The 24,502-nt window shown below is 32.9% G+C and overlaps 1 protein-coding gene across 1 annotated transcript in view; it reads left to right on the forward strand.

Moving 5' to 3' along the window:
* Positions 1–9,739: 9,739 nt before the first annotated feature.
* The window catches only part of LOC133329056 (E3 ubiquitin-protein ligase Ufd4), a 28,631-nt gene continuing 13,868 nt past the window's right edge, over positions 9,740–24,502 (forward strand). Inside the window, exons 1-4 of the mRNA XM_061537554.1 lie at positions 9,740–9,879; positions 9,955–11,683; positions 13,320–13,554; positions 13,615–13,833. Coding sequence (XP_061393538.1) covers positions 9,740–9,879; positions 9,955–11,683; positions 13,320–13,554; positions 13,615–13,833 — 2,323 coding nt within the window. The remainder of the gene's footprint in view (positions 9,880–9,954; positions 11,684–13,319; positions 13,555–13,614; positions 13,834–24,502) is intronic.

The raw sequence follows: 24,502 nt of genomic DNA on the forward strand, positions 1-24,502 counted from the left end.
GAAGATACGAAACAGCACGTTTGTAATGCTTCGCATCGGTCACTTCTCGGGCCTTCTCAACCTTTGAGCCACTGTCCGTTACCGGGGGATCGACAGATTCCCCATCGTCGGACATCACCTCTGTTGCGGATTGCCTCCGAAGTTTGTCGGCAGGTGCCGACACAGGACCCGTTGAAGACAGACTGGAGGTCGGTTGGACAATAGGGTCCACAATTCCTTCGTTGCTGCTATGGCCATCCCCCTGTGTAGACTTGGCTGGGATCACCGTGGTGTCCAGCTCATCATCAGTTAGGGTAAGATTTAATAGCAGTTCCTCCGGAAGCGTGTCCCCACATTGCTCTTCCGGTACCAGTTTGTCTAACTGGTCGAAGAGTTCCTTACTTTGTTCCTCTAGACTATCGCGGATAGCGCGTAGAGTCCCGTGTAGGTCGTCCCCTCCCAGAACTGCAGTCCTGTCAGCCAAGGACTGATTTTCATCAGCCTTGACATTATCATTAGCCAAAAGAATTGCCGGTTCGTCAACGTTTTGTTTTGAAGTTGATGCACTTGTAGCAGGTACGGCTGTAGGTGCCAAGGCATCCACACCTAGAACAGCCGGATCACAATCGCTTGATCTCGACGACACGTGGCTTGTGACCTCACCAACGATTGCCGCCGGTACTGGGTTATTAACTCCCTGCACCGTAACTTTGTTCTTTTTACTACGTTTTCCCATCTTAGTTAATTTATTTAAGGGCACTACCCCGATCCATTTTGGTCCACGGGGGATCCGAAGATCCCCAGGGTTTCCACAAGGTACAGAGAAAAGTTGATCTAGGAGACCTAGGTCAGTTTCTCTCTGCACATCATGGAGACCCCCTTCCCATCCGCCACCCGGGAAGACGCGCCTAGTAGGAGATTGGCAACTCCCCTAGGACTGACCGCCTTTCCATTTCCCCTATTTATATGAGCCTTGCTTGTAGCTACAGAAGTTTCTAGACGATCTGGTAACACCTAGATCACGAACAATCTACCAATGCAACAAACACACATACAAACTTACATTGAGTAAACAATAACGACAACACATACAAACTTACATTGAGTAAACAATAACAACAACACATATACAGGTGAGGGGGTAACAAAGAAAGAGGAATTAAGCGATCATCAATGATGACGTTTAACAAGAATTGTACGTCAACAAAAAATAGACAATGAAAGAGGAAATGGAAGGATGTAGAAAAATCTATACAGTAGTTGTTGTTGTGAAGTTATTCAAATAAACTGCGTAGTAGAAATTTACGTTACAATTCAAATTCTTAAATTAACGGAATTCATCTAAAGTAACTTAAATCTAAATTTATATTCGTAACAATATGAAAAAATTTGACAGATGGTCGAGATAAAAACAAATGTTTTTGTTTTGATATATCACCTTATTATTGCATCATGGTACAGATCTTAAAAGCGGATTTACATATAACATCTAATTATGATTAAAGGGTTAATCAGGGTTTATTTTTCTTAATCACACTGAATTAACCATGATTCACAAATTACAAATTGAAATCATGGTGTAGCAGGGTTTATTTTAAATCATGATCGAAATCATGATACTACTGAGATGCAACGCGGGTTTTGTACGAAAAAATACGACTCTCTCACAATGTACCAAAATTTGCATCTGTTTTTCATGCCGTTTATTTTTAAATTGACAAATACAAAAATTAAAGATCAAAGGAAACAAAAACATTTCAATTGTTGTAACTCTTTTTCAAATTGCAAACAAATATTATAAGCGCAAATTAATAATTTTGTATGCATAATAACAAACATCAGCTGATCGGCATTTAGATCATGATTAAAGGTATGTGTAAACAATTAGGGTACAAAGCATCATCAACGTGAAGGACTTGAAAATAGTTTTAAAATCGAAATGGGATCAAATATCGTCAAACTAGTCGAATTCATGCCTAGGCTTCTAATGCGTCATTTATTTCTTACAACCGGCACACTTTTTCGCCATTCACCATTCAAAAATAAATAACGATTCCAGTAGTAAGTAGATTAACTCCACATTTTGAAAAATATTAAATTTATGTGTCAACTTTTTTGGTATAGTCCATGGCATGATTATAAAAGGTAGTCTCATGCAGCCATATGTTTCCTATTTTGTTCATAAATTTGTCTTTGACAGTATTCATGATGCAATAATAAGGTGATGTATCAAAACACAAACATTTGTTTTTGTCTCGATTATCTGTCAAATGTTTCCATATAATATTTCACATGGTTGGCAACACTGCACATCGAATTCAAGTAGAAACTACGCACTTTGACAACTAATCGAGACATCAGCTGCGCTAAATGGACTACCTATTTATTGTGCCATGACAGTATTCAGCTTTCAAAATTTAAATGAAAATATCTTCCTTCGAAATGTACGCAAGTCATGTGTTCAGTGCAAAAATTGTCATATAGTTTATATTTATAAATATTTTGAAGTTCCCTGCCTCTAAAAACTATAAATATAATAGTACGTTTACATTTAACCGGATTTCGTTAACCCAGTGAGGTTCAATTGTCAATTCCTTTGCATATACGTCAAATAAATCCTCATAAAGTAGGTTAACCCGGTAAAAAGTTCTAATGTACAAGGAGTTTAAGGCGACGTTTACATTTAACCGGATTTCGTTAACCCAGTGGGTTTCAATTGTCAATTCCTTGGCATATATGTCAAATAAATCCTCATAAAGTGGGTTAACCCGGTAAAAAGTTCTAATGTAAATGCCGTTTTAGATGTAACAACAAGGATCATTCATGTAAATCGTTTTTATTAATATCTCTTTAATTTATTGAAAATATGCCAATCGACATACATAAAATTTTAGAGACTATTTTGCAACTCTACCAAAATATATAACTTTCTTGATTAACTTAAGGTACAACCGTGTTTAATATATTGAATACCTATTTTATGTTCCCTCTAATAACAAAATATGTCAAAACATGCCTAATTTTGCACATATTAATTTTGGACGATTTTTCATATAAATAATCTGACATCCCTGATTGTCATGGCAAATAAATAGGTAGTCCATTTAGCTCAGTTCATGGCACAATGAATAGGTAGTCCATTTAGCGCAGCTGATGTCTTGATTAGCTATCAAGGTGGGTAATTTTTACTTGAATTCGATGTGCAGTGTTGCCAACCATTTGAAATATTATATGGAAAAATTTGGTAGATAATCGAGACAAAAAAAGTTGTTGCATCATGACTAAGTTGATGTCTTGATTAACTTTCAAAGTGCGTAATTTCTACTTGAATTCGACCGTGTGAAATAATTTATGGGAAAATTTGACAGATGGTCGAGATAAAAACAAAGGTTGTTGCGTCATGGTGATACATAGGACAATGCTGGAAATCAAGAATTATTCTATGGCTAAAGATTTGCCGCTTTGAACTTTTCCAGCGAGAAGGTGGAGCAAATTGAATACGAAAGAACATTTAATATCCAATATTGCTCTGGAATCAAATCAGCTTGATTTTGCAGTTACCTTGTATAATTGTACCATGGTATAATTATTACAAGGTAGGGCACAGCTACCAACTAATTACAATTTTTTCTCAAGGTGGCTTGTTCAATCAAATACAATGTCAAAATAAATGTCAAATAAATTAAAAATAAATTGAAATATATTCATGTTTAATTGAAATGAAAATAAAGTTTTTGACACGTTCGTCTGTTATTTATGTTACTGGATTTTGTGAAGAAATCATTACCTTTCATTCATTTTTCACGTTTTTAGTTTTGTGTTGGAAAAATGTACACAAACACTTGTTGCGTATATTTATTTTATTTTTGGCAGAAGAGGTCACACGTGCATAGTTGCTTTTTTGTTATTCACCTCAAGCTGCCTTATCTTGTATTATTGTACCATGATTGTACCATCCTTGAAGGAAGATTTAAACGAGTAAGCATGGGTATCTTTTGTCAACAAAAAGAAAATACACGTCTACCATGTGGGCTATAATGTCAGAATAAATAAAAACAAATACAACAAATCATTCTGCTCATTTGACATATATTTAAAATTTTACTAAAAACGCAAAAATGGATGAAATGTATGATTTAGATATTGATTCATCTACAAATAATAAATTTCTTCTTACCAATTTTGTAAAATTCATCTCAAGGGTCGCACCTAATTTCATGCGTATGCGTACGAATTTATTCACCTCAAAAGTTAAATACATGTATTTCAATGAATGTTACCCAAATACGCATTGCGTATCAAAATATAAAGTTGAAAATTGTCAACTTTGACAATGCGTATTTTAAATTTGTTGTGTTTTGAAAATAGAATTTCAGTTCAGTTCAATGAAAATTTTTTTCTATACATGTAAACATTGAAATTAAATTAGGCACGACCTTAAATAAATAGATTTTAGAATATTTTGTTTATATTTTTCAAAACATCACACATTTTGTATATGACTTTGACATAACAAGCCACAATATGAAAAAAAAAAATTAATTTATAAATTTCTATGGCCTACGTTGAGTAATGGTACCATGCGTTTACGTACTATAATTTTTGATTAATAAATGATTATTGAATATTTTTATGGATCCATTCCTTTTCTCTAATTGACCCATTGGTTTATATGCCAGTAGGCAGGGGAATCCATTCCATTGGTTTATATGCCAAGAAGTAGGGGAATGCGACATGTAATTACAAAAACCATTCACAATAGAATTGTATTCTCTACCGTGAATGATTTATTATTTATCTGTAGCTATTGCAATTCACTTTCTTCATTGTGTACTGTAATAGAGCAACTGTGGTGGTGTTGCTACGGTCACGAGCAACGTTGCAGTGAATAAAGAATTTTGTGATTTTAGGAAAGAAAATTTTCCAATTTGAAGTTTTGAGAAATATTGACGAAATAAAATATAAACGGGGAAAGCGTGTGCTTCACATTGATTTTCTAGAAAAATCAAAAGCTTATTGTCGAAAGAAAGAGTTTTTTTTATGAATAAAACGGAAAATTCCTCGCCATTATTGTGAGCTAAAGTGACGGCCACATAAGAAAAATTGTCATTATTACACATTTTCTTTTTTGCGTTATTGCGATTGAGAAAAAAATTGAATATTAACAAGGAAAATGTTACAATTACAATAATAGTTTGGTAAGTTGTCCATATTGGGCATTTGTTGAAGAAAAATGTCTCGCGATGTGTCAATCATTGCCTGAAACAATATTTTCATCATAGTTTTTTTTTGTGAATTATTGGTGGATAATGTTCGTTCTTTTTATTGAATGCGATGAACTGAACTGCTTTCTGTTTCTGTTTGAAGAAATCGATGTTTGTACACCTGAATTACACAACAAGTTGATTCGATTGCCAGTATTTGCAAACGCAATGTCTTCTTTTGCTAATAAACAATTACAATTATTAAAAATTATTATGGGAAATCTAAAGAGAATTGTGTTGGGACCATGTAACTTGCCCCCGTCTTCTTTGACCGATGGTGGCTCGTCGTGCGACGACGAAAACACCAACCATTTACATTTTGTACACTTTCTTATGGTTGGTTGCTTGTTTGGTTCGTTGGGTTAATGTTTGTGTTCGTGTTATGCTTGGTGTGTGTCTGTCCCCCCTCGAGTTGTTAGTAGTTTGCTGCTGTCATGTTTTTTTATTTTTTCTTTCTTTGGCTTTTGTAGGTTGCTAGGTTGCGCATTGTAGAAAGTTTCATTGTTTTACAAGAAATATATTTTTTTATCACAAGCGATAATCAATAGAGGCGAATCAACAGTTAAAAGGAAGGACATATGGGTGATTATGTCGCCAAGTGCCTTGTTGTGTCATGTCGGGTAAAATTTCTAATGACTTAATGCACCAGGTACTTATTTTTGCGCCTTATATGATCAATGTCCTATCACTTCGTTTTCTAAAAAAATACACTTTTCATATATTCAATACCTAAATAATTGATGTTTGAAATTGAGATTATCCAAAAGAAATGTATTAAATTAATTTGGCCCTTATTGTGGGTTAAACCAGCGCTACCGTGATATCGATGTTCATAGATGCCTATGATACAAATTGTTATTTTCGTCGTTATTTTCTTTTCAGCGGTTTTATGTTTTTGTGTTAATTACTGTGTACACGTCAACGTTGTTGTATTCGCTTTTGTCATTTAATTGTTTTTGTCGATGGTGTATATTATACAGCGATATATATATATATATATATGTGTGTGTAGTATGGACATATATTTGTTCTTTCACAGAAATAAATAAATCAATCCTTCCTTAATTTTGTTTGCATTTAGTGAGTATAGATTGAATATTATTGTGGCACTATGCTACATCCGAACAGATTAAGTCGATGCATGCACCTTTTATTAAACGAACTATTGTATTGGTTACAAAAAATAAAGCGTTTGTCGTAAATTAATATGTACATATCTTATTATTTTTTGTGAGGAATGCATTGGAATGTGAATTAGACTTTGGGCTTTTTTCGTTATTTTATTTATGTTATATAGTGTTCAAAGTAGATTAAATATATATGTTATATAGCGTATTAAAGTGGATTAAATTGATAATTAGGTAAAGCAGTGTCTTTGCGCCAATAGTCGGCATGTCATGTTCCAATAGCCGGAATGTCGTATTTTAGTTAAACAAAAATTATTTAGTTTTGTTTTTATGCCTTTTTAGGGCGAAGATCATTCATGTAAATGTTTTATTATTTATTTTTATTATTTATTTAATTAATGTTTCTGATATGTTCATTAATAAATTATCATTATCGGACGTTCCCATCAGCGTTGTAATAAAAAAATATATAAAATAATTTTATTTATTAAAATATTATAATTATAAAACATGGAACCTTTTACCCAATTCTCGACATGGATAAATTAGGCATTTCAGAGGTTAACAAAATTTAAAATTAAAACCAAGTCTTCCATTATGTAAAACCACTCAAAACTAATTTTTATAAATTAATCGTTATTTAGAGCACTTATTTAACATGTTTTCCAATTTTAACACAAAATGATCGAAAAGTTGCTTATTATTCACCCATATGCCGACTATAGGAAAAACTCAAAAATTGTTGTTCCTAAGGGCGGAATCGATAAATATATCATAATTACAAATATTTTTGAATGATTTTAAATTTTAAAGTGTTTTTCTGTATGTTCTTTAGTTAATTGAAGTTACATAAAACAGATGCCGACTATTGGTTCATGCCGCAATTAAGTGCGTTTACCCTACTATATTTGTGGTATAAGCTGTAAAATAAGTTATTAATAAAAATGCAGCTTAAACTTTGTCTTCGACTGTATTACATTAATTATTTGTTTTGTGTACTTTCAACGGAATTGGATAATAAATGAGTCCTGAATTTTTAATACAAAAATACATGTTTACATGGACATATGTTTGAAATCAGAAAAATGGGAGGTCTAAAGAAAATATCGGCACTAATTATTTCAACAAATAAAACATAATCCACTTAAATTCAACTGTCAGGAAACAGAGATTTACAGTGGTGGTCACAGAATTAAAACATTTACTATGGTAAACATTTTTTGATCAGCCCTCCATTCGTTTGGAGTATTTTTGAATTTTTTTTTAATTCAGAACACTTCGATATACTGCACTTAAGAGATTTAGTGCGAAAATAGAAAATTATTGCATGAAAATACATCGATTTTGAAGTGGCCATATAATTAAAACATTGTGTGATTTTTTACTTTACTGCATTTTTTGAAAAAAAAATTTTAAAGAGCTCTTTAATTTAGTTAAATTAAAACTTGTGTGATTTTTCAGATAAAAATATCTGCAAAAATCTGTAAAATCTATCAAAATTGCCAAAAAAAATTGTACAGTACACGTAATTGTACAGAGCTCTGTGTAATTTAGGTTAAATATATTTTTTGTAAACTCGAATAAATTTGATATAATAAATACCAATATCAATGATATAGATACTGCAAAAATATTCCGGCCTTCTTTAGTAAAGGCTATTGAAATTGAATCGTTCCTTTAGGTTAATTCCCATTTTTTGAGTTTTTATTTCAAATATTTATTCATTTTGAGAATTATTAATTGTTTTTTACTAATTCTAGCAATCTCTAGTGCATTCGGACCTTTATTATCTATAATAAGGGTGTTTTCTGAACGTTACGTGTACTGTACAATTTTTTTGGCAATTTTGATAGATTTTACAGATTTTTTTCAGATATTTTTATCTGTAAATGATGTACATAATTTAACTAAATAAAACTCGTTAAAATTTTTTTTCAAAAAATGTAAAGCAAAAAATCACACAATGTTTTAATTATTCAAAATCATGCATAAAACCCGTTATTAATGGAAAATTTCATGCAATAATTTTCTATTTTCGCACTAAATCTCTTAAGTGCAGTATATCAAAGTGTTCTGAATTATAAAAATTTCCAAAATACTTCAAACGAATCGAGGGCTGATCAAAAAAAGTTTACTACAGTAAATGTTTTAATTCTGTGACCACCACTGTATATTGAGTTAGTTTTGTTGGTTTTTTATAAAAACTGTGATAAATATCTACCAATCAACGAGTGAGACATTCAACAAAATGCCCATAGATTTTTTTTAACGATTGGTAAAACTGCAATCATGTAGAGCGCGGAAAATGATGCGACACATGCGTTGAGAATATTAGTCCTGGATATGGGCGGATACTTGTTTGGATATTGAATTGAAAATACACATAGAGATATTTTATGTTCAATGTTTATAAAAATCGCACTTATTGTATTTTCGCAAAACGAAAATGTATATATTTATTAATTCTTTTTAAATTAAGTGTTTCCATACACGTTTTAGGAAGTTTTAATTTTTATCTTGTTTATAAAATGATTGCTGTATACGCATTTTTTATTTTAATTGCATTCAAAAGTTTAATCTTCTGATATCTATCCATCTTAAAATAAACATCGATTTTCTTTTCTTCTAGATATTGCTAGAGCAATAAGAATAACAAATAACAGTGCCACATATTACTGGCGTCCCCAAATATAACGATCTGCATAGAAACTTCTCCCGTAGATTTGTACTTCGTTCAGTATTTTTTTCTGTTGGGACGTGAGATTATTTAAGTTCAGAATATTTACCCAATTTCTCGGATATATTCGGACAACTGTAGCGTAATTGACGAACCAATTACTTGAAACAGGAGAAATATTTATATGAAAGCTTTATCTATAGCTTTAACTTATGTAAATAATATATGCATAGTAATAATATTGGTTAAATATATAAATATATTTGTATTGTAGTATACTGGTCATAAAAGGCCTTATGTCTAGGCTTTGAAATTAATAAAAATAATGACAATAATTCATATATACAGACGGAAGTTCGGGCATATGTTTATGTTAAGAAGTTATTTTAATTATATCCTTCAAATAATAAATCATTTTAATTATGCAACGGAATTTAATAAAACAATATTTTCTTTTACAGATTAAACGAAAATCGAGGTAGATTTTTACCATAACGCGTCTACTGCAAGAAGGAGAGCAGAAAATACATAAAGGTAATTTAAGTTTCAAATTCTCAATAAATTTGTAAAACAAAAGAGACAGGAAATTCAAAATTGACTGTTTAGATGTATGGTCAGTTTACTTCTGGACAAAGCTTTGTTTTAATATTAATACAAATTATACAATTTTCTATTCGTTTATTTATACTTAGATGGGGGACGTTGATCCTGAAACCCTCTTGGAATGGCTGTCAATGGGACAGGGCGATGAGCGTGACATGCAATTGATTGCTTTGGAACAATTGTGTATGCTTTTGTTGATGTCTGACAATGTGGATAGATGTTTTGAAAGGTTGGTAATTGTGCTTATAACGGACTTGTAGACTTTTAATATATTACGATATGCTTATCTTTTTTTCTATTGCAGTTGTCCACCCAGAACTTTTCTGCCTGCACTTTGCAAAATTTTCCTTGATGAATTGGCACCGGAAAATGTTTTGGAAGTCACCGCCCGTGCCATTACATACTACCTCGACGTGTCTGCAGAATGTACTCGTCGTATTGTAGCTATTGATGGAGCTATCAAAGCTATATGCAATCGTTTGGTAGTTGCAGATCTATCATCCAGAACATCCCGTGATTTAGCTGAACAATGCATCAAGGTGTTAGAGCTGATATGTACGAGGGAAGCGGGAGCGGTATTTGATGGGGGCGGCTTAAATTGTGTCCTATCGTTTATTCGAGATTGTGGCTCTCAAGTTCACAAAGATACACTACATTCTTCGATGGCCGTTGTATCACGTTTGTGTACGAAAGTAGAGCCGAATACTCCTTGTATCCAAAATTGTGTTGAAAGCCTCAGTACGCTATTGCAGCATGAGGATCCGATGGTTTCGGATGGAGCGTTGAAATGTTTCGCTTCTGTCGCCGATCGTTTTACACGCAAGTGGGTTGATCCCGCGCCATTAGCTGAGTATGGGTTAGTGAATGAGCTACTTAAACGCTTAAGTAATGCGGCGGGCCCTGTTGCAAATACTAGTTTGAACGTTCCGAATGCTACAACACCGACAACAGCTGGTTCATCGGCTTCAGGTGGACACGGAGAAGCAGTAACGCCTTCCGTCACAACATCTGTCCAAAAAACACAAACTGGCGATGCAAGTCGTTCATCACAATCGATATCAACAACGATTTCCCTTTTATCAACACTTTGTCGCGGTTCGTCATCAATTACGCATGATCTATTACGCTCCCAACTACCAGATGCTATCGAAAGAGCTCTTAAAGGAGACGAACGATGCGTTTTAGATTGTATGAGGTTGGCGGACCTGTTACTTTTACTTCTTTTTGAAGGCCGTCAAGCTCTAAACCGTGTCAGCGCTGCGCAAGGTGGCCAATTGGCCTCTCGTACACGGCGAAGTGATTCCACTGTAGAACGAACACATCGTCAATTAATCGATTGCATACGTTCTAAAGACACTGAAGCCTTGCAGGAGGCTATAGAATCTGGTGGCATAGACGTCAATTGCATGGACGATGTTGGGCAAACATTGTTAAACTGGGCTTCGGCCTTTGGTACATTGGAAATGGTTGAATATCTGTGCGAAAAGGGAGCAGACGTAAACAAGGGTCAACGCAGCTCTTCCCTGCACTATGCCGCATGCTTTGGACGCCCAGGAATAGCAAAAGTCCTACTTAAATATGGTGCGTATCCTGACTTGCGTGATGAAGATGGAAAAACGCCCCTTGATAAGGCAAGAGAACGCAATGATGATGGACATCGTGAAGTTGCTGCGATTTTACAATCACCAGGTGAATGGATGGCTGCCGGACATAGTTTGGTCAATAAGGAAGGCTCAGACGATAACGCTCCAATCGAGCCTCGTGGAGATCCAGAGATGGCTCCAGTTTATCTTAAACTGTTTTTGCCAATGTTTTGTCGTACTTTCCAAGGCACGATGCTGAGCAGTGTTCGCCGAGCCAGTTTGGGTTTAATTAAAAAGATGGTTCAGTATGCAAATCCACAAGTCCTTAAAGGCCTATGTAATTCTCAACCCGATACATTATCCGCTGATGCAGCAGTGCCTCCAATTGGCACGAACTGTAATTTGGGAACACTTCTAGTGGAAGTTGTGGCCAGTGTTCTCGACAATGAGGTTAGTTATACAATGTATTTGATTTCAATATAAATATCATTCGCCAGAGCATCGCTTTTAAGACAAAAAAGGAAAATCAAAAATCAAACATTTTCATCGATCCTTTATTTGTGTGTGTGTTTTTTAATTTTATTTTATTATCTAAAAAATAGTTTTATTTTGAAACTTACTACACATTTAGATTAGCTACAGTTGGCCAACGCTTTGGTATCCCTCAAGTAATGGTATGTTAAGACCAGTACGATATGGTGTCGGACAGGCATCCGATCCACGATACATTATAACATCGCCAGAAATCAAGACTGGATATAGGGTAATGAATTGTGCTCAGGGCAACTTTATGTTAGTGTTTTGCATTTTTATTGTATGCCACATTAAAATCGGCATAGAAACAGTTGAAACAATAACGGAATGCATCAATCCCCCACCTACCTTATATGCTCTATATAGTTCTATAGGTTTGAAATGAATACATGTTAATTTTATTTGTTATTAATGCTTGAAAGCCTGATTTAAGTGTTTATACGTCTTTATCTAACATAAATGCCAGTTTTTTTCTCGAAAATAACACCGAATGGACTACATCTCATGCGAATATTAGTGAACATTTTCATTCTATTGGCAGTCAATATAAAGCAAAAGTTCATTAATCAAATTAATTTACTATAGCGGAAAAATTAAGTGTACAAAATATACATATAACCTGTTAATTTTGCCAATTTTGTGTTTGACACAGCCGCGAATATTACATTGAAATACAGTTCTATAAAATTTATTCAATAAAACAGAAAACAGATTCTGCAACATTTTACGACACTATGGACAAACAAAGACGCATAGTTTTCATGTCTCAAATTTAAGTTGATATCGGTTACTAAATAGGAGCAGAATTAACATATATATATATATATATTCTTTTGGAAATCAATATTGTGGAGTTGTTTGATATGTCGTGTTCGGATTTGAATGGATATCCATAAATTTCTTATAGACCTTTCATTGAATTCGACTTCATTAGTCTTCCAAATATTCCCTGTAATCGGTATTCACGGAAGAAATCGTATAAAAGAGCATACCTACACAATCCGTAAACATGTTTGGATGTATTTATTCTACCACAGATTTTATATTGAAGGGGTTATTCAAAGTACACGTTTCAAATGACGCAAAGACAAATTTCTGATTTCAAATCCAAACTGACTTCAAAAAGTATATGTTATTTAGATTAGCTTCTTATTCATTGTTCTGGAGATAACAATTTAAGCCAGTAGCTATGAATCAAATAAGCACTGAAAATCCCAGCTGTTGCACTTCCCGAAAAGGTTAAGAAGCAACTGTAGCTCCTTCTTTAGAACTGAAACCAACGAAATATTTCATCCGGTTTTATTTATATATGTCAAATTAATAAAGTATTTATTACAGGCCAATAACAAATTGTATTCAATTAATATGAAACATATATTTACAATCATTAATTGTTTTTCCCAACATGTTCTTTACTTATGCTCCAACAATAAAACTCAATTAATTTGCCTAAAGCAAACCTTATTCTTGTGTTCTACTTTTTGATTTTCCTTAGTATGTATTGCTACTGTTCTCGTTTCAAATGTCAATTGTTTGCAATTTGCCTTTACAGGACGACGACGACGGTCATCTTGTAGTACTTACAATAATCGAAGAGCTCATGAATAAGACACAAGATGAGTTTTTGGATCATTTCGCTCGCCTGGGAGTCTTTTCAAAAGTGCAATCCCTAGTGGAATCAGAAACTGAAGCTGACAGTGCCAAGCCATCTACAAACAGTGCAACGACTAATGCCTCAGCAGATGAGACAAGCAGTGTAGCTTCAGGGCAACAACAAGCTCAAACAGGTAATTATATATATATATATATAAAATATGTGTTTATTTTACCTTTTCGATTTTCTACAGAAGACACCATGGATGATGCAAAAGAAATTTTACAAGGCAAGGCCTATCATTGGCATGAATGGAGTATCTGTCGAGGACGTGACTGTTTATATGTTTGGTCCGATTCAGCTGCCTTAGAACTTTCCAATGGGTCTAACGGTTGGTTCAGATTTATTCTCGATGGCAAATTGGCAACAATGTATTCCAGCGGCAGTCCAGAAAATGGAAATGATAGTTCTGGTAAGTATAATATATATATAGAATAGATATACATGGATAGTATATTTTATTTCTGTGAATGATTTTTCTCTCTTGTCTAAGGCATAGAAAAGTTTGAGTTATCAAAACATGTGTTCGTTTGTTTATGTATAGTATTTGTAAATATCTCCACGCGACAAACATATTTCTTTGTTACAGTCGAAATCCCATCATCAACTGTTATTTCTATCAACATGTTGAATATTTAGTCCATAATTTATAACTAAAGCATACAGAATTGTTTACAAAAATAATGTTAACGATTGCATCGTTTTGGACATGTGGATGCTCACATTTCATTTTGCAAATAATTCTTTTAATTGATACAACGACTCTACTTTTACTTTAAAAATTCTAAATTGAGACAAAAATGACAAAGTGTACTGATTGATTGAAAATATCCTATCTAGTTTGTTTCCCTTAATTTGAGGTATATTCATAAAGTTAACTATTAAATTGAAATTGGTTACAGCTTCCTAACAATAATTTTAATTTGGTTTATGGTTAATACTATATATTTAGCGTATCAAATAAAAATTGCAATTCGTTTGTTAGTGTCAGTGTCTTTGTTTTGCAATATTACGGAAAGAAGCATTGAACGTTTACTTTGACTAATTTTATATCTATTCATTAAGTTGTATAAGGTTTGGTTAATTTAATTTTGTCATTCTTGTTTTAATTTTTATTATTATTATTTACTTTAACTTTACCACACATTAATAATCGTCATATTAAAAAAGGAAGGGGACGAAGCATGGATTCTTCAAATAGCGAAGGTGAGAGTTTTTTTTTCTGGTTTTCATTGTTTTATGTTGCTTTTTGTAATTTTGTCATTCTTTTGCTTACTTATTTTTAACACAATGACAATCACTTTGTCTAATACGAAATGCAAATAAACTAAAATGTACCTGATATAAATGTTAAATGAATAACGCATTATTAACATGGTTAATAAGGCTTTTACTGTTATATTTACTTATGTATCAACGATGATTGTAAATAATACTCATGTCTTCCATATTACAGATAGCTTAACATGGGTTTTATTCAAAAAGTGCTTAATTTTTTTCAGACTTGAGACAGTTGAAATGTTGTAAGGAGGAGTATTTATTACGATACTTAAATGTAGTGTAGACTTTGTAGGCTACCTTGGTATTAATATTGAAAGTGCATTGTCACTGAAATCTACTAAGTGAGAATATGTTTGTTTCGTTTAAAAAAAATTAGAAGATACGTGTTAAGTTCATTTGAAACTGTAATGCAATGTAATAATATTTCATATACTTTCTATGCATTTTGCTGTAATTTTAAATGACAAAGTCGAAAATTTGATATTCGCAAATGACAGCAAATGAATAAATTTGATGATAACGGTATTATGGCTATGTTGCCTTATCGCATTATATATATTTCTAGATAGTTTTAGTTTTTTGTGTGTTGAAAAGTGTTCTTAAAGAATATTATATATTTAACAAAAAAAATGTTCTATACACAAACATACTTCTACTATTGAGAAAATGCAATGGTGAATTGTAGCTTGAATTGAAAATAACACTTAAAGGGTCCCATACACCATAGGGCATGCATGACAGCATTTGAAGTGGTATTCGTAATGGCCCCCACACTCTATACAGCCGTACTGCTACTGCCGATGAACCCTTGTATACGTGTGTGATCGAATCTTACAACTGCAATAAACAAAAATAAATATAACAATATTCAAATATGAGAATTTGACGAAGTTAGTCCCAATTTAGATTAGGCGAGTTTACTTGCGACAAGTCTTTTTTTGCGGAAGAGAGGGGCAAGGGGAATAGAAATGGAAAAAAATTGCTCGTACTGGCAATTTTCTGGAAATTCGTTTTGTGTATTTTGTTTGTAGTGTCAGTAATTTGAAATACCAATCCCAAGGTATATTAAGCCAGCTGATGCTAACATAATATGTCATTGGAATTTGTTGTTGTTGTTTTTTTTTCAAAACCTTTAATCAAGGTTTATTCCAAGGCCTATATAGGGTCGGCCAGTAAGCGAAATCATTGAGAAAACTTAAGTTTAACGTCAAAATGAATTTTTATCCTGTTCTGGTTGGTATTTCGCGCTTAAAATGTTGACAGCAAGAGAAGACTAAGCCATGAATTCGCCTGCCGGTTAGCCTTATCAATAAACCTTGCCTTTTCTAAATAACAATTTTAAGTATATTTGGAAATGAAGAACAAAAAGACAAACAATGAAAGGCATATCGGTAGGTCATTGAGATGAGATTTTTTTTAAGAAGACCATGGAATCGACATTGGACTTAAAATGTGCGGAAATTGTATCATACTACTGTGACCTCCATAGCCACTAGAAAATGAAATGAAGTTTTTGGTCCATTTCATAATATAATAACCAAAACTATTGATTTTGCCTTTGGCCAGAAGAGAACGAACATACAAGATATTATGGTGTTGGTTCATAACTTTTTGATCACAAAATAAAGTACAGATTGACGGGCACACAGATATGACTAAAATGAGTTCTAGGACCAATATTTCGTAGCACTGATTCTTGAATTTCAGGAGAAGAAATTTAAACAACATAAAAAAAGTAGGGACCGAAAATAACCGTTATTTTTGAAAATGCGAACAAAAAAATCTTCATGTTAGAGATATGGGACACCTATAGTGTCATATACCAATATATTCGTATCGACGATCCCATTAAGGATATTGGGCGATCTTGAGAAAACGCTCTCAATTGCCATGTGGAGAATTATTTTTCAACGGAAAAAATAAACGTTGATTTTTAACAGTTAAAAATGATTTTTCCGTTAAAAATAAAAGTCTTTTTGAGATTTTTATTTTTACCGTCAAAAATAAAAGTCTTTTTGGGATTTTTATTTTTTCCGTCCGAAAATAAAACTCTTTTCGGGAGTTTTATTTTTTCCGTCAGGAAATAAAATTGTTTTTACGTAATGAAGCTTATTTTTTCCGTTAATAAATAAATAATTAAAATGGATTATTTTATTTAAGCCACATAATAGTTATTTTATACCTGGATTGATATAACTTATAACCGTTACGGTCCCTGTAAAAAAGATAGGAGCCAACTTGTCCTACGTCCATTGAAAAGTTAAAGACTCCAAATGCTCTGTAGTGATTTCAATAGGGGTTCTGGATGACGATTTCGAAGTTTTGCTTACTATAAGACCTGAAACCATAAGAAACAATCATCATTTATACATATGATTTAGTTATTATTTCACACTTTTGATTCTCACAAAGATTAGTTCCGAGAGGGTAAAAAATACCTCGAAACTCATATTCAGCATTAGTCCATCTCTAGATATCTGCAAAAATTAGTATCGTCCAATATTTTTAATAGTATTTCAAACGCTTTTTGCATCCTTAAATGTATTTTTAAATCATAACTTCAGGATTTAAACAAAATTATACAATTTAATCAAAATATAAACAATATTTTCTTTCAAAAAGACATTGTTCTGATTGGTGGAATGAAATTCGCTTCAAATTTGATATATTAAGACGAATTAATAATTATTCGCCTTGTTAACAATTATGACATATCATGTTCCCAATTCGCCTATGCGGGTACCCTAAATATCTACCTTGACCAATCCAGAACATTTTCGAACATAAAAAACATTCACAAAATGACAAAAAAAAAAAATATATATATATATATATATATATATATATATATATATATATATATATATATATACATATATATATATATATATACATATATATATATATATATATATATATATATATAGTAGCGTGCATTATAATAGCAGTTATTATATTGAACATACAATTTTGGTGTTCTTGATTTATAAACAAAAGAATTTTAATTTTTTTTTTCAGTTATTTATTAGACGCTTTGGTCTCTTTAAATTAAATTATAAACCACTTTGGTCTCGTCAGACCATAAAATGAGGCCAATCTAGGTGCTCTTTCGCAAATTGTTATCTTTTGATAGTATGTATTTTTTTAAGTACAGATAATTTTTTGGGAGATCTAGCAAACAAATAGTGACGCAGCAAGAGTCTCCTGATTGTACATGCATGAACTCAATGTTAAATTTTTGTTTCAAATCCGTAGCAGATGATGGACTTAAGATCCTTTTTTCATCAAATTGAGAGAAATATTTCTCTTTCGCCCACTCGTTTCTTGTTTGGGAGACTATTTTATGGCGTTAGAGATCATTTTCGCAGCCAACCACATCTTGTATAAATTTGTAAGCCTTTCCTTCAGAAATCAATTTTTGTATGAGCGCGGCCCATTTTTCCAAAACTTTTTAACATAAAGTGCACGTATTTGAATTTTTTAAAAATTATTATAAGCCAAAAATATTCTGATCACAAAACAAACGAAAAATTTGAATATTCGCCCATGTGCTGCATTTCGAGTTTGCTCGAATGTGAAACATTTTCCCAAATTTGGTGTGCTCCATTCCGAATTCCCAAAAAAAAAATATTGGGAATATAATTCGAGCACATATAGCCTTGTGGATTGAAAACGAAATGAGATCGTACTGTTGAGCACGTACTAGTTGAAAAAGAACACTGAAGTAATATTTAACGGCGTCAAAAAAATGTTTCTAAAGCGTAACCACTGTCTCCTAGAAGCCAACTATGGTATGCAACATTTCCTCTTTTGTAAATGCTGCCTAGCTGAACTCATATGCCAAATAAAAGAATCATGGCTGGATCCTGGTCTGCAGCTGTCCACAGCTTGCACATACTTTGTCTTCCAGGACTTTCATTACTCTCCACAATATTTTACACATTGTTGTGCGATCAACACTTATATTTAAACCCACCAACAGCCAGAAATCTTAAGGTACCTGCTAACTGGAGGCTTTCGGGAATGGCACCCTTATGTATGAAAGGACTCACTTCTCTCAAAATATCCATAAATGCTTATTTTAACACGTTCCAGTATCATTATACTTTTTCTGGTAGAAACCAGAGTAATTAATAAGCAAGCAGGCATATTTTTTCTTAATTTTGTTCGTACACAAATTGCAAATTCCAATGAAACATATGTTTTTTTATTGAACACATTTCGTAACATATTGAACACAGCTATGCTTTCGAGCCGCACTTTCGCTCGAAATTGAATTAAAAAAGTATGGAAATTCAAAAACTCTCGGAACATGTCACATGGGCAATTAATGCGATTTTACACGTTTTCTTACTCCACTGCTATTATTATGCAAGCGAACATAAGAGAAAGGCAAACAAAAATATCGGTAAAATCTTTCAGATTATTTTCATTCTATAAACAGCAATGCCATAAAGTATGCAACAAAATAGCGATTTAAAAATGTAGAATGAAATGAATTGTTAACTTTATTTTAAAAAAATATAGTGCATATATTAAGAAGCAGTACTGAACAGCTATTAATTTGCACGCCACTATATATATTTATATATTTAAACCGAATTTCCTTGTATAGACGCATGAAGAGAACGATAAGAATTGTCGCAAGTGAACTCGCCTAATCTAAATCGGGGCTTAGTATAATAAATCTAAAAGTATGTTTTTATATAAACACGGTCTGTTCCCGTACTCTAAAAATTTAAAGTTTTTCAGATGTATAAAGCGAACATAGCAATGCACATATATTTGCACATGTATTTGGCTGTACTGATAGATTTCTCGTAAGGTATCGGGCAAACAATTTCAAATTTGTGTTCGTTAGAAGGGTGACATTTCGCAGTAAACAAATATATTGCTTTTTTATTGTTTGGTGCTATCAGTTGAGAGTTACAGGGTGTTAAAAAGGGAAGTAAATAAAGAGAAAACTCGGTACATTTTACAGTTTTTCTTTGACAAAGGCGAAAATGCAAGGCAAGCGGTTTAAATTGTGAATGGTGTTTATGGTTCCGATAATGTTACAGCCAATTATGGGTAATTTTGGTTTCGTAGATTCCGTGCAGAATTTTGTTTATGTGCAAGATGCAACACGCACAGTTAGGCCGGTCGTCGAAAATGTCTATAAAATCGGAGAAATGCCTTTAAAATGGCAACAAATCATACCACAAAATGGTGCATATTTGGCCCAAATCCGAAGCATGTTAAATAAAGTCCTATAGTTCATATAAAAATAATGGATTTCTTACATGTTTGCAAACAAGCATAAAAATCGTATATGTTACAGAAAATGAATATATATATATATATTTTAAATTTGACAAAATTCATAATGTATGTATATGCACATTAACCCTACGGTCAGTGTTGGCCCCCTCTCCCCTATATATATATTTTAAATTTGTAAGGGCACATTAACCCTACGGTCAATAACCGGGTACATTTGTACCTTTTTTTCGAATAAAAATGCTGTAAAACTTTTAATAATGGAGATATTTGGATCAAATTTTGAGGAATCATTCTTGAGGTATTTTCACACATAATCGAAGAAAGAAATTATAAATATTTTCCATATATATAATTTTTACAATTTTTTAAAGTTATTACCTACGTAGATCAATAACCGTGGTACATTTGTACCCATCCAAAGATAGCTCTGTAACTCATTAAAAAATTGGACTATCGTGAGGTTTTTTGTTTTAAATTAGTCTATACGGATCTGATCTAGATGTAGGAACTCAAAATTATATATACATTAAAATAATACATATTTAAATCCATACTTAAATTATAATCTATCTAAAACAATCATAGTAAATTCGTTATAGCTTTCGAATAGGTTAAGCCTTTTTAGTTATTTTTTATTGGGATCTTATTTGGGTGCTCCTCAACCCCTCTGCAAATTTTTGTGGCCCTAGACAACATAGGGCCATCAGGGCGACTCGTGTAAGTCAGAAACTACCCTTGTTTTCCCTTGGTATACAGGGACAAAAACAATGAGTATTGCCCGTAATTTTCCAATTATTCTTCATATTGGCCCTGAAACTTTTTCCATAATCGAATTAGTCTGATTTATTACAATCCTAAATTGGCGTACATATATAAACTATCATTAAATAACGTTTTAAAGTATTAAATAATATTAAAAATGCACCAATCACAATCTCTAAACTCATAAAATGTGAATAATTGGCATTAATAATTATTTTAGTCCCTGTATACCAAGGGAAAACCCGGGTAGTTTCTGACTTACACGAGTCGCCCTGATGGTTCTATGTTGTCTAGGGCCACAAAAATTTGCAGGGGGGTTGAGGAACACCTAAATAAGATCCCTAAAAAGCTTATCCCATTCGAAAGCTATAACGAATTTAGTATGATTGTTTTAGATAGATTATCATTTAAGCATGGATTTAAATATATATTATTTTAATGTATATTTATTTTATTATTTATAATAAATTTAAATTTATTTATTTATTTATAATATATTTTATAAATAAATTTATAAAATATATATGAAGGCGCCGGGTAACAAAGACCATATGCGCACAATATTATACAGTATTTACATTGTTAATTGTAAAAAGACTAGATTACATAATATAAAGTTCATGGAAAAGTTATGCGAAAGTATTATATGAAGCTAATAGGTTCTGATTTAAACATCACGAATATTATGTATTTGCAGAGACGAGCGAATTTGGTTTATGAGGTATTTTGAAGAGCAGTCAAGGATTTTGTCAATACTTAAATTAATTGCAGAGGAATGACATTCCACTAAAATATGCAAGACAGACAGCGTATCACCACAAAATGAGCAAGAAGGAGGCATTGTATTTTCATAAAAATGACGTGTGTTAAAAATGCACTTTCCAACCCGAAGTCGAGCAAGAAATATGCAATCTTTCCTACTTAGACTAATATCGTATTGTTTTCTAGGGATTTTTGGATTAACACTTCTAAGAAAAGTGGAAGAAGACTGCCATTTGTTTTTGGTTTTTTCATTTTGTAATGATTTGTAGACACTCATTAGGCTAAACCAAAAGCATGGCATGTCAACTATATTGGTAAGATGAAAAGCTTCTTTTGCTATTTTATCAGCGAAGTCATTGCCTTTTATATCAGAATGTGAAGGTATCCATAAGATATTGACTTCACAATTGTGTGGAATAAAAATAATGTTGTTGAAAACTCCTCCTTTGTTTTTAGATAGGGCTTTCACTACACCCAGATTATCAACACATATTAAGGTTTTTATTCCGTTTACGGCGTGACCGATGGCTACCTTAACCGCAGAAAGTTCGGCTGTAAAAATTCCTGTACGGTTCGGCAATCTGGTCTGACATATTATAGAGAAATTGTCAGTTGATATTTGCTCAATTACAGAAAAAGCTGTGAGGTTTCCATTAAAGGAGCCATCAGTAAATAGGATCTTATCCGGATTGAAATGGGATATTTTCTGCAGCAATAGTTTTTGGTAACAGATTTTGCTAGTATAGTCTTTTTTATAAAAACACAAACTAGTATCAATCGAAATCGATTTTCGGTGTGATATTTGATTGGTTGGTTTGGGCGGCAAAGGAATTTGAAATTTTGAGAAGAGTTCTAGGATATGATCAATAGCCGATAAGTATGATATATTGTTTCTATTAGCATGACTCCAAAGTATGTTGTGAAGTCCATGAAAATGTAAAGTTAGAGCCTTACTACCTAGGCTCAAAGAAAACTTATGTAAAGTATTTTGGAAATCCTGATATTTTGCTTCAATATATAGAGCTTCAAGAGGTGTAGAACGAAGGAGACCTGTGGCTGTTCTGAAGCAATTGTTCATAGCAGCATTTAATTTAGAAATATTGGTTTTGGAAGTGAATCCATAAATTGTTATACCATGGGAAATTGTACCATATACTAAGGATTTACAAATGTTAACTGCTGTGTCAATGTGGGGTCCTTTGGTCTTTGAACCTATAAGTCTTAGAAGATTGTTAATTTTGCTTAGTTTTGCTTGCAGAACTTTTATGTGCTCGTTCCATGTCAGGTTCTTGGTGAAAGTAAGACCCAAAATTTTCATTCTATGAGAAACATTGATTGTGTTTTCCTGTAAGCTAATGGTGGAACTTTCACACCTTCTTTTTCGACATACATGCCATACAGCAACGTACACAGGATTTCATTTCGGGGGGGGCCCGGTAGTACAAAATGAAAAAATTCGCTGTTACAAACATAAATTTACTGTGAAAAAAATTCATTTCGGGGGGGGGGGGGGCCCGGGCCCCCCCCCCCCTCCTGCGTACGTCCCTGATGCAATATATCGATTTTGTTTAAAGGGATGACCGCGCCTGTTACAACAACAACGTTATGTGCATTCGTCACAAAGTGACGACACATAGCAGTGGGAAATGTATTGTAGTTGTCTGTAAATGCCTTGTTGACCACGAAGTCAGGCGCCAACGTAACGAACTTCTCATTGGGGTCGTATCGCTGGTAACGTAAGAACTTCGAATTGTCACAAGAGACATTTGGGCTTGAAAGGTTTTTTTGTAAAGAAGCCATTAAAAGATTCTGGGGAGAATATCCCAACAAAAAACTAAGGGAACTTATGAGGATCAGTGGCGAGATCCGAAACTATAGTCTTCCCTGCCTTACCCCTCGGCGGACAATGCCATACATTCCCCCACTAATAACTAGTTGTTTTTTATAAAAACAAAAAAACTGGGATTAAGCCTGACTATTTTGTAAAAACAAAATACAAATGGTATCCCAAATAACCCGCCAAACACTACTGAAATTATTCATTCATTTTTGCCGTTTTAAATTGACACGCTAGTAAATAAGGTCCTTGCGTATTTGAGTATTAGGGTCGTACCTAAATTCATGCGTATGCGTACGAATTTATTAAACTCAAAAGTTAAATACATGTATTTCGATGAATGTTACCCAAATACACATTGCGTATAAAAATATAAAGTTGAAAATTTTCAACTCTGAAAATGCGTATTTTGAAATTTTTGTTTTTTGAAAATAGAATTCTAGTCATTGAAAAACTTGTTTTTCTATAAATGTAAACTTTTTTGATCAATTAAAAAAAATGTTTTCGTCCATTTTCGCCGTTTTCAATTGGCACAGATGCAAATAAACTCCTTGCGTATTTGGGTAATAGGGACGTCTGACAAACCCTATAAAGGTGAGAAGGTGAGCATTTTTGTACGGAGCGCAATAAATTACCCTTACCCTTACGGATGTAATGTTGGGTATTTTAGTACGCAACGCATTGAATTAGGTTCGAGCCTAATATCTCCAAAAAATATTCACATTAGTGCCCGATAATTTGAAAAGAAAAGTATATTTGACAACAAAACATAAACACGAAAACTTTTACCGAGTAAAATTTTTATCCGAAAGAGCACTACCTAAAATTCAACTAGGGCGTTCGACGTTATTCACCACAAGTTGAACAAATTCAACTATGACAGAACTTAGTTTTGTTTTTTTTTCTTTTGTTGAAAATAGAAACGAAACAAAAAGAAAATATGGAAATTTCTATATGAATGTGAAATATTTGAATACATTGTATAATTTTTTAATTTAGTTTCGCGATTTTGTTTAGTTCTCTAAGATATATCGATTCGACGTATTTGGGTAATACGGCCGTACAAAACAGTTTGCCATAGTGGGTATGTTGAATATGTTTGTACGCCTCGTTGATTTTTAGGTAACGTTGTAAGAATTTTTTTTTTAGAACTCAGTACCAAGATTAATTCATAAGG

The sequence above is a fragment of the Musca vetustissima genome, unplaced genomic scaffold, assembly GCF_032173495.1.
Source record: "Musca vetustissima isolate MV318-11 ecotype Yass unplaced genomic scaffold, APGP_CSIRO_Mvet_v1 utg16045, whole genome shotgun sequence".
Lineage (NCBI taxonomy): Eukaryota > Metazoa > Arthropoda > Insecta > Diptera > Muscidae > Musca > Musca vetustissima.